We start from the raw sequence: 12,332 nt of genomic DNA, 5'->3' as shown, positions 1-12,332 counted from the left end.
AGGGTTTGTACTGAGGAAACATAGCATATACAACCAAGATTGAAACATAAAGGCTCAGACAAAGACATCAAACCCTGAACCTTAAACATAAAACACAAAATATAAAACACAAAACTTAAAACGCAAACACAGAGAGAAGAAACTTTGAAGTGAATGGATGCTCTAAACAAATATAAGAGTGTAGAGAATGCCCAAGTATAGAGCAATGGAGTGTTAGAGAGTGACATGTATCGAAGACGGATCCCAAGTGCAGTGACCACTAGTTGGAGTGTGGAAACACCAAACGTTGATCACTAGAGTGACAGGGAATTAAGGCAACAACAGGAGAGGTATTTGGTGATATAGATAGACTGTTGGATAGCAAAAATGCAGGTTGTATAGGAGTTGCCTGGTGGGCGAGATGGCAGCTGTTTGTCGCTTGGCACTAGATACTGAAAATGCAAGCTGATTAGGTAAAAATTGCTAATCAAGTGTAAAGTGTGTTGTAGCTCAATACCCCCTCTTAGACCCAAAACTAAGCCTAAAAGAAAAGGCTCGCAATGTTTATTCCAAGGCGTCCCTCCCCAAAGCAGCTAGGGCATTGGACAAAGGGTGCACGTTAGCTGCCCAGTAGCCTACTAAGACTACAAAGGCAATGGTTATCTGACTTAGGAAGTCCAAGTAGTTACCCCAGAGAGGACATGGTATTGGACAAAGGTTGCTCGTCAGCTGTCCGGTGGCCTACTAAGCCCTACAAAGGCATATGGAACCACATTGAACTTTTTTGTTTTTGTTTTTTTGGTTGGAAAGTTAATTTTAGGGGTGGCGGTCGATTAAGTATAGTGACCCAAAAGATGGGAGTAGAGATGGTACACTCAACACATCACAAAACAATGCAAGCTTACCCAACCACTCGAGGATGTCGATGACGAGGGAGAGGTGAAGAAGTATTGTGTAAAGAAGGATGGTGGTGTAATCTGTTGATGGAAACAACTTAGGATCCGTCTAGTGGTCGTCTACAGAATGGGATGCATAGTATGCTACATGTTGAAGAATGCTCATGCAACAAGTGCTACTTGGATAGTGTCCCTTTTGGGAAAATTGTTCACTTGCCCAAGCGCCCTAGTACAAGATAATGAAATCATGCAATGCATCGGTGAAGGTACAACACGGGGGAAGATTGATCTTGAAGACGAGTGTCGAAACTTGTAGAATACCAAGAAGGGTAGGATCCCCCTCTCAACTTGGATGTCGATGCCAAAGAAGGAAAAGGAGTTTGAGGATGTCAGCCTTCATGTGGTGCCGAGAACCATGTGGAGATAGATGCTGAAGCATCCCTATTAGAAGAGCAAGGATAGAAGTCACGGCTATGATAGCATCAAGAGAGATGCTATCATGGTCCGTTGTGGGAGGGGAAGCCTCCATGCTGGTAGAAGAGAAAAATTCCAAGTGGATGGAACCATGAAAGGAACGACGTGCATCTCCTGTCTCAAGTTGAGAAAGGGTTGCTGCTAGCCTACATGTTAGTGCTACACTAAAATACAAAACCTTGCAAAGGGGTCGTGTTTCTTTGTTTCTGTTAGAGAAAGTGGTGTTAGATTTATTTTGGCTTGCCTTCGCATCTTGCGAGTTCTTGGCATTATTGGTTTTTCCTCTTGGAGAAGAGGCAACCAATGCTCTTGTCCCTCTAAATGGATGTGTGTGGAGGACTTCTCGTAGACTTGATTATGCAGCCTCGAGTAATGCAAGAATTGATACTCAAACTCGTAGGTCGGTTATTTAGGTAGTGAGATAATGTATTGGATAAAATGGAAGTATTTATCAGGCAACTTGTTCAAGAAGAACGTGACCTGATTGTTGTTTGACTTCGGGGAGCGAGTAGTAACAAACTTTGTGAGTAACCACAGATATTTGGCCAACTTGACTTTCAAATCATCCTCTTTCTTAAAGAAAAACTCTTGAAGCTCAAAATTGAGATTGATATGATGAGTGCAATCTCGTGTCCCATAGTGGTCAATGAGATGACTCCAACACTTGGATGCAAGGGAAAAATGTTGTAATCGAGAGTGGAATTCAAGAAGCAACCCTTGCATTAATTCAACATTCGTTATGGCATTGTGGGCTCTCCATTGACGGATGCGATTAGGTTGAGCTACTCGAGGATTCACGGCATAGGCTCGGTACAAACGATGAGTTCCCAAAGTCCCTAAGATTCGAGTACTTGTTACATGAAGTTTGACCAAGTAGTGGAATTCACGCGTTAAAATGTGTCTTATCCATGAAGGTATTCTTGGCCGTTGCAATAGGAGTGGTAGTGCTAAGAGATGGAGAAGGCGTGTAATGGGGGTAGGTGGATAGGGAGATGGAGTGGAGTACACTTGGGAAGTAATCCCAGAGTGTCCACTATGCACACGTGAAGTGTGCATAGCAGATTCCAATGTGGGCAAGGGCGGATTGGGTAAGGTCATGGTAACTGCATGTGGAGCCCATGGAGGGATAGGGACACAGGGAGCAGTGGATTGAAATCCTTGCGTAGGAGCATAGTTGTCAGGTACGAAAGTAATGGTATGGTATTGTATGATAAATTATGATACTAAATGGTACCTTATGATTTTATAAGGTATGGTACTATACTAGTACTATAAATCATTAAATTATAGAAAACATATTCAAAGTGAAAATAGCCATTTCATTGCAAAATAAGATGAATGCATGAGGGTGGACATCGTAGTCGCATGGGTTGCACACAACATGCGATACGGCTAGAGTCTAGTATATACATAGATGATGGACCATGGATGATGCATCATAGTGGCATCATGCATGTGGATACAATGATAGTAAATACATGAAAGAGAGGTACCTATGTATCTATGATGAGACATCACTATGATGATGATGATGATGATGATGATCATCATCATCAAAACCATCCGAGTGCTCATCAAGAGAGTTTGAAGATGACTCCTCGGCATCGGATGATGAGACACACTCATAGTCATCCTCACTGATGAGGTTACCATCATCAATCGATGGCTCCCTAGGTGGCGGTTGTGTAAGCAAGGGGGGGATGTTTTCATGAGGCATGGGATGTGAGCTACTAGAGCCTCGCCTTACATATGTTTGCAAGCCACTCGAACCACCCCTCCATGTTGGAGCATGTTGAATGACCATGCCTCTACTACCATCTACTCGAACTCCTTACTTACAAGCACGTTGACTGCGAGTGTCATGAGTATTTGCTACTATAAGCTCTCTATAGAGCTTTGCAAAAATCATCTCTTCTTTCTCGTCCATCTCTTGATGTAAGCTCGGAAGAGTGTCACTCGTCAACTTGAATGTATTAACATTCATCTACATAATGCACATAAGATTGTTAATGCTAAAGTCTAAATTGTAAAGTATATACTTTAAAGTTTAAAACAACAAATTTTGAATTTTATGGTTAAGTGTTTAAACTTTACTTGCTTTGGACTACCCATGCTCATCATGGCCCTCATCATGCGTAAGTTAGTGTGGCAATAGATTAATTGCTCTAGTTGTTGTGTGCTAAGCCAATTGCGAATCCTCATGTGAATGAGAGAATAGGCACTCCAGTTTCTCTCACATGTACCGGAAGAGCAATCTTGGGCGAGGAACCTCATGGCTAAGGGTTGAAGGGTCTCCAATGTGTATCCAAAGTTTTGCCACCAAAACAAAGGCTTCACAAGTAACTTTCTCCTCCAACAAGTGGAAGAAGCGAAAGCCACATGCCCTCTGATATGCATAGCATCATAGCTCCTCTAGTACTGCATTGTGGTCATCAGTGGAACCACACAAGTCAAATAAGCAAGGTGCTCCAAACGGAGCTCTTTATCATCCATGACCACTGGCGACTTGTAGGCTGGATGTACCAATGCAACAAAACCATGGATGGGCTTATGCATCCCTGCCGATCTTCTGTATGCTAAAACATGTGCACTTTGTGTCTGTGTGATCACTGTACAAGCACGTGCCTCCAATGCATTGTTGGTAACAACTTGCACCACATTCGAGGGGTCCACCTACAACCACAATTTACAAATTACAAGTAACAATACTTGGAGGTTAGAGAGAGAATGAGAGAGTTGAGCCTTTCAATTTTTAACTTTCAATATTCAAGAATGAAGAGAGATGGGGGTTGGAGCCTAGGGAAAAAGAGAGAATTGAGATAGATATTAGAGAGAATAGGAAGATAGATAGTTATACATAAATCATAATGAAAGAAAGTGAAACAAATTTAAAAGGCCATGTATACCTCAATGATAGCTTGCTGAATGTGGCGGTAGATGAATGCACCTATCGTTTTTCTCCCTCTCTTGTTGGTATCTACGGCTCGCAAAAAGTAAGTGTTGAGTGGATATGAGACGAGTATGTTGATGATACTCCGCTTCTTACAATCACTTCATCTGAGTGAGAATGGAGCAACCATATTTTATCCATGTTGCACGAATAGGATTGAAGGCTCTATCAATCCTCTCCTTCTCTTCATTAATCTTTTTCGTCCTCATGTCATTGTATGTGACACCGGTCCATCCTTTGCATGGATCCACATTGGCAATGGCTTTTATCATCTTCTTCCATGCTCTTGCTTTAGGATATCAAATGCAAGATTGCACTCAATTACCGTACATGCAATTTCAATGTGCACAAGTCGCTGTATTTCTGTAAGAAAGATAACTGATCCACGCACATGACCGAGAGCTTGAGAGAGAGAGAGAGCATTGTCTCTGCGGTACCACATGAGTCTCCACCCTTTGTCTTTTACTGGAGCGGGATGCAGATGTGGAGCTCCCACCACCAATGGTAGAGGCCTCTCTTGCATCAGTTGAAGATACATCCACATTTGATGTTTGCTCATTAGTAGGCATAGGAGTTGGTGCCAATAAACCACTTCCTCCTTTGGTGGATTCCTCTCTCATCTTGGCAAGAATCTCATCCGCGATGTTTTGAGGGATCTCCTTGCATGGAGCAACTTACCTTCCCATCTTGCAAAGATGTTCGAGAAGCCGGGTTGCACCTCTTGTATAGCGCTTCCTGTAATACTTACATGTCCAATGGTGGGAGTTGGGCTTCTTTGTGTCCCTCTCCAAATGGATTGCATGCAAATCGAAGGCCTTATACTTCTCAGGAGTCCTGGTGCCAATAACAGACGGAGAGAGAGAGAGAGAGAGAGAGAGAGAGAGAGAGAGAGAGGGACCTTTTACGAAAAAAAAAAGAGAGAGAGGGAGAGTGAGATGCTTGAGTATTGACTCTTGAAACTTGAAACTTGAAAGTTGAAAGAGAGGGAGAGAGTTCGGGTAAAGTTGAAAGAGCAAGAGTGAGAGAGAGGGGGTGGGAGAGGCTTCAACCTTAAGCCTTGATAGGGTGTGGGAAAGAGGAGAGAGTGAGATGCTAGAGCTTTTCAAATCACAAATCAATTCAAGATCCAAGAGAGATAGATGAGACTAGCTTGCTGAATTGGTGTGGACGCATGGAGAAGAGCACCTTTTGTAGATGAGAGAAGGGTCAAACAGTCAAAGAGGGATGCGAGCTGGATGGAATCTAAGGAGGGTTGGGAGAGGACTCCAAAGTTGGAAAAGGGGGTGAGACCAGGTATTCAAGGCTTCCCACCTCCCCAAAAGTGCCACGCAGGACACATGTACATGTGGAATGTAGGGAGATGCGAGAAGGTGTGGTGGCCAAAGAGGGTCCTTTTTGGTATAAAACTTTATGGTACGAATTGTGTGGTATGATCAATACCGAATGACGTACGAAGGTAACTATGCGTAGGAGTGACCCAAGGAATGTGTGACGGCAGTTCATCAATAGAGGATGAATATCCTTGCGTCTGAAAGGTCGCGTGGGGAGTTGTGAGTGTCTGGGGGTAGTGAGGGGGATTTCCATCACAGTCGTCCTAGAGTGGAAGGATGTGGTAAAGTGGGGGTAGGTGGAAGATACAATGTTAAAGTGTGGTATTCCCCCTAACAATGCACTAAGAGGTGGAGTGAATGGAGGGTAGGTAGATGGAGAAAGAGAAAGTGTTAGGGGTGGAGATGGAAGATCCAACCCCTAGTGTGCTTGGAGTAGAAGTGGAATGTTATCCCAGATTTTGGAATGAAGATGTGAGTAGATTAGAATGTGGAGAAGTTAGTAGTGGGATGGAAGGGAGTTGAGAAGTATGATTTACTTGCTCAAATGAAACAGATGCTACAAGAAAGGGTTTTGGCTCACATGATTGAAAAGGGTTATACGAATCTGACACAAGGCTTGGTAGAGATAAAGGAGATGGATCACTAGACATGTCGAATGTCATAATCCCTCCAAGATCAGAGAGATAGCAAGTCTCACCAATTGGTCCAGACAGAGTAGCAACACTTATTGGAGGAGTGTAATGGCTTCTTAGAGCCTCCAATGATGGAGAAGCTTGATAGGGCGTCATAGGATCCAAAGAAGAAGGTGCTTGAGACATTATGAGTCTAAATCGAGTCGTGTGTGAGTCTTGCACAAAGAATAGCCTCCACAATCACCGTAGGATACTCTTTAAAAGAGCATCGACTCTGATATCATGTGAAGATATACTAGGGTTTGCACTGAGAAAACACAGCATGTATGACCAAGGTTGAAACACAAAGACTTAGATAGAGACAAGCAAAATTGAAATCCTAAATGCAAAATGTAAAACACAAAATGCAAAAACTTAAAACTCAAATTCAAAGAGAAGAAACTTTAAAGTAAATGAATGCTGTAAATGAATATAAGAGTGTACAGAATGCGTAAGGGGTGAGCAATGCAGTGTTGGAGAGTGAGGTCAATGGAAGACGGATCCCAAGTGTTGTGATCACTAGTTGGAGTGTCCGAGTGCGGAAAACACCAAGCTCTAATCACACTAATGTTACGGAACTGAGGCGACAATAGGAGAGGTGTTTGCTAATGTAGACATCTTGCTAGACAGCAAAAACGTTGGTATTGCACAACAGTCGCCTAGTAGGAGAGATGGCAGCAGCTTGTCGCTTGGCACTAGATGTTGAAAACACAGGCTGACCAGGTGCTATGATGACACATGAGAGGGAGACCTCCAAATAGCAAGGTGATGGTTGAAAATAGGCCGCCTAGGGTTGGATAGGGGTGCAGTCGGTGATGGTTGGATAGTAGATGGTAGGTGGCTGATGGTTGAAATTTGCATGATAGAGTGAGAAACTTGCACAAAAGGATGAGATGAATGATGGGAACTCCCCCTATATATAGGTGTTGAAGGGTGTCCCAAAAAATTAGGGTTTTGGGGGAGTGCTGAAACTCTCTCGAACCGCGCACAAAATTTGTGTTTTTCATTAATTAAGCGTGTTTTGGGACCGTTTAAAAATTGCTAATCAGATGTAAAGCGTGTTTAGCTCAACAATTGGCTTCCCCATAATTGGATGCATGTCTTGCTGTCCAAAAAAACATTAGATTGGCACTTCTAAGTTGGCCTTGCATATGTATAATTGCCCTATTGGCACCATTTGCTTATGCTCACTATCCACATTTTGAATATCATGCTGTCGTATTGGCTCTTTCTTTGGTGCATCTTGCTGTCCCGAAGCTCTTAAAGACCATTCTCTTCTTGCCTTTATTGCCCTTTTTTAAGGGGTTCAAAAAGTGCATGAACTAAGGATGATTTGCCAACTGCACAAACGTTTCAGTTGTTGTCCTCAGCTGGTCTTTAAGTTGGTCATCAAATTCCTTTTCCTTTTGTTGATCATCAACTTCTAAAGGCTTGGAAGCATCTACATTTTGGTCTAAACCAACATTATCAGCTTGTTGTCCATGTTGCGTGCCTTGTCCAAGATCAAACATTGGATTTTTTCTAATATTTTTTTCAAATTGAGACACATCATCCTTGATCCCATCTCACTATATGAAGATATTTTTGTTGTAATGCTCAACTTAATACGATTTGAGTACTAGAGTAAAGCTTTTGATCTTCAATCGGGTGCCTTGGGTCCACCAAGTCAAGGGAATTGATGGTATCTCGGTGATGGAGCCATGAAAACAATCTTTTTCCTTGGATAGGGTGGTAAATAACCTCATTAAGCACTAATTAGAGCAAGCATAAAAGTCACATAAATTAAAAATGCACAGTTTACACTTAAACCTTAGACATTGGACACCTTCTTAGTCCCAAAACTGGCACCCCTTGTGGTATTTCTTTATCTTATATTGCAAATGGAAGCAGTACAATAAAGAGTCTTCCAAGTGGAAATATAAGATAAAGAAATACTCCCAAAACTGGCACCCTATGATCTCCTCCACTAATCCAAGTGCCTCTTGCTGTCAAAATAGACCAACAAGCCTCAAAATCAATTTGCCCATTGTTTTGCTTGGGGATTGGTCTTCACCTTGCTCCTTGAAAGACAAATTCAGCTCCTCATGTGATATTGGTTGGTTGGTCTCTTGAATCTCCTTGAAATTTCTCAATTTCACCTGTTGCAATTTAATTCCTAGGCCCTCAATTTTGAGCATGTATCCCAAGGTGATTGTGAAACTCTAATTTTTGCTGTAAATTAAGGTTTATAACAGAGATTGATTGAAATCTTATCGTGTGATGGCTCAAATTGTTGGAAAATGCTGAGATAACTTAAGAGATGGAGGGGAATGAGAGAGAATGTTGTAGAGAGAGAAATTTCAGAGTTTCATTGTGAGAAATGCTGAAAAACCTATTGTTGCCTTGTTCAAACAACCATCGAAGCTGTCACATACAGTGTAGAACCACCACCTATTCACGATCTTTTCATATGTATTTCCGCTAGGATTCCTTTCTACCCAGACCTTGCATATATATGAAATCGGTGGATTCCTTACCTCATATGTAGGAAGATTACTGCCCCCTCTTGTATGTTGTCACCTATACTAGAAGGACCTTGGGCTGTTGTCACCTACTCTTGGAGGGCTCTAAACTGCTGTCACATGTTGTAGGACTAACCCCTATAGTTGCAAATTACATCAACAGCCTCTCCTTGCTCTCTAATAGCCTTCTTCTCTCTCATAATGGTTGGAATAGATTTCCACCAGCCCCTTAAAAACGTTTTTCCTACTTGCATGAGCAAGTTTTGCTAAGTGGCAACCTTTTAATCCCATTTTCCAGCACTATCTAGCTTAGTACATTAATTTTCAGACTATTAATTTTGAAAATTAATTTAATAATTTTTCGAGTGTTCAAAAAAAAAATCCACCAGTCAATTATTAAATTGGTTGGGCCAATTTGTCTTGGAAATATCCTTGGCCCTAAATTGGCATTAATTAATTAATTAATGCCTAGTCTCTAGTGTCAGCTTGGACATTAGTGGCCAATAAATTGGTCTAGGCCCTAATACCTATTTGGCATAACGTATTACAACTTTTATCTTTGGCACCAAGTGATATCTCGGGGTCCTAGGCCTATTACCTTGAAATAGCTGCTATGTGCAACATGTGTTAAACTACCTTGCACATTTTGATTAATAACTTAATCAAATGTTGTCAAGAAGATTAAAGCATCTCAAAATTTCATGTCCCGTGACAACTTTCATGGTTTGGGGGTGGTTGTGGGTTGTGGCAAGAAGCGGGTTGCATGTATCTATAAGTGTTGCCATAGATGTGGCTGCTCCAAGAATAGACATTATCACTATAGTCTCCACTTGTGGCTTCTTCATTATCAGGCTTCAATCTTTCCTTTTTGGCTAGTTCTTGGATGGATACTAGACTATCTTCCATAGTTACAATGAATGACCATTTTTTGATCTCCTGTCCATATTCCTCTTCTTGTTCCTTGTCCCCATGCATATTCCATGTGATTGTATAGCATAGCCACAAGAAATAGCCATTTCAGAGGCTAGAAATGGGAAAACAGCATTTCCTAGGGTTTGGGTCTCAGAAATGGATAAGGAGAGGTTTTGGAATTGGCCAGGAAACTATGTTTCCTATCACAAAAACATTTCTCTGAGAAGGTCTGTTCTGATGAGAAAATGGGCTGAAAATAATGTTTCTGTTGGTGCATGTCTCAGTTTCATTTTGAGTTTTTCCTCCCCACTCCCCCTTCTTGTCCAGGGATCATCATATGACAAATAAAATAAAGTATTATAGAAGTTGACCATTTTCTAGTATTGAGCCGTTGCCCTCGTGGAAGGGCTGGCAGCTTCCGTTTCTGTTGCATGTGACTATATGCTGCATAGTCACCAGTATTGACAAGTCATGGCCTGTCCCACCTCCAAGTCTCTGTTTCCTGTCTCGTCTGACTCTGCTGTTTTCTTAACTGTACCTTTGGCTTTTGTTTGTTAGCTGAACGGTCACTTCCCTTTTTTTTTGTTGTCGTGTTTGGAGGGCTGTTTTGGGGGGGGGGGGTGCCGGTGTTGGCTCATAACATTTTAGGAAAGGCATAAATTCTCAACAAAAAATTTGCATGTAGGTTCTTAGAGTCAAATGGAAGTGCAAAGCACAGAAAGTCATGCATATGAAGAAAGGCAAAATGTAAATTGCCCATTGGATCCATTTTAGCTATAGCCTATCATGAAGGCATAATGTAAAGAAAGTCATGCATATCAAGAAGCCATTGTATAGATAAAAGAGAATAGAAGCAAAATGTGTATATGATGTATAATTGACAGCTAGATATATTTTTAACTTTACACACTGTTTCTGATGTTTTCTGGAATGTCCTCATCTTCGAAGTACAACCTAAGTTCTCTAGATGTAATTAATTGAAGGAACTATGGGCTTAAAAGGGGAGGGAGGGAGATTTATTCTTGCTCAACTTAAACCACTTTTGTGCAGGATCAAGAAGGAGAGCTGAAAATGCAGCAGGAGGAGTTGGTGGTGTTGAGGGAAGAGTTGAAACATGCTAAAACAGTTGCTGACTCTGCCAAAGCTTCTTTGAATTCTGCAGAAAAGGAGTTGGAGATAATCAAGCAAGAGAAACTTCATCATGATGAGATGATGGATATGGAACTTAAAAGACTTGAGGAGGCTGAAGAAAAGTGTAGAATGGCTGAAAAAGAGGCTAAGCGCTTGACTAGTTTGGCTGAGAGGGCCCGAGAAACTGCTTCTTTAGCAGAGAGAGAAAAGTTGGAGGTTGACAGACTGGCTGTAGAAAGGCTGACATCTATAGAAAGACTGAAGAGGAACATTGAAGACTTGGTCAGGGAGAAGGAGGCTATGTCGACTGAAATAGACAAGTATAAATGCTTAGAGGAGGAAGCTGTATCGAAGGCTGCAGTAGCAGAAAGGAGGCTAGAAGAGAGAGAGAGAGAGATGGAGGAACTTTTGCAGTCTGCACATGAACAAAGGACAAACACCGTACAAGTTCTAGAAAGTCTATTAGCAACAGAGAGGCAAGCTCGCAATGAAGCGAGTGCACGGGCTGAAGCCTTGTCTTTACAGTTACAGAGCACTCAAGGAAAACTTGATTCTCTGCAGCAAGAATTGACCACAGTTCGGCTGAATGAGACAGCACTAGAAACGAAGCTGAGAGCTTTGATGGCTGACTCAGCTGGTGGTGCAGGTTCATCACGGAATAAAAGATCGCGAATGGATGGTGAATTACAGGATATGGATTTGGATACAGACAATGGACAGAGGTGGTCACATGTAAATGCAGAAAATGGTCGGCCAGTGGCTGAAGACAACTCAGCGAGGCAGGACGGTAATATCTCAATAAATTTGAATGATTCACAGGACTACCTGAAGTTCACTATTGCAAAGCTGAAGCAAGAACTGACAGCAGCAGGCTTTGCAGAGGAATTGCTGCAACTCCGAAACCCAACAAAAAGGGACATTGTAGGCCTCTATGAAAAACTTGTACTGAAAAGGTAGCTTGAGGTACAGGATACAGCCTCCTTATCATCAAGGATGCTTACTGTATTCTTGTAAGAATCCTCTGGAGTTTATACATTTGTTCTTAGCATAGCAATGGTACCATTGGACTCCATTGACCTCGGATTAAGGATTCTAGATAAAGCTTAGCATGTCTGGGATCTTCTAGACAGACCCCTTTTCTTGTAATGATACATGGTTAGCAGTGATGCAATTTATAGACTGAAATTTGGCAACAGTTCTCTTTGGTTCTTTTTACTCCATTCTAACATCTTGCTATCATTTTTGTGTGCATAGATTTCCAATCAGTGCACCTGTAGCATGAAAATCTTATGCAGGAAACACTTTGGTTCACCAGGTAACTTCGTACAAGGTTTGTGCTACTCAGTTAATGTTCTGAAAGTGAATCTTTAATAAATAGTCCAAATGATTTTTGAGCTATTATAATACAACGATTCCGTGGTTACTGGAAGGAAAAAAAAGAGGATGAATAGCATTGGTGGGCAGTTCGAGATCTAGAGTTTACTGAA

At 41.7% G+C, this 12,332-nt stretch overlaps 1 protein-coding gene across 1 annotated transcript in view; it reads left to right on the top strand.

The window, feature by feature from the left end:
* LOC148036014 (Guanylate-binding family protein) overlaps positions 1 to 12,066 on the top strand; it is a 76,442-nt gene extending 64,376 nt beyond the window's left edge. Inside the window, exon 15 of the mRNA XM_087678017.1 lies at positions 10,765 to 12,066. Coding sequence (XP_087534143.1) covers positions 10,765 to 11,802 — 1,038 coding nt within the window. The 3' untranslated portion in view covers positions 11,803 to 12,066. The remainder of the gene's footprint in view (positions 1 to 10,764) is intronic.
* The last annotated feature ends 266 nt before the right edge of the window (positions 12,067 to 12,332 follow it).

This window comes from Lygodium microphyllum, chromosome 5 (assembly GCF_053477565.2).
Source record: "Lygodium microphyllum isolate KBCC chromosome 5, Lygodium_microphyllum_v1.1.10, whole genome shotgun sequence".
Classification (NCBI taxonomy): Eukaryota; Viridiplantae; Streptophyta; class Polypodiopsida; order Schizaeales; family Lygodiaceae; genus Lygodium; species Lygodium microphyllum.
Note: the sequence above shows the minus strand (reverse complement) of the source record. Positions and strands in the feature narration are given on the sequence as shown.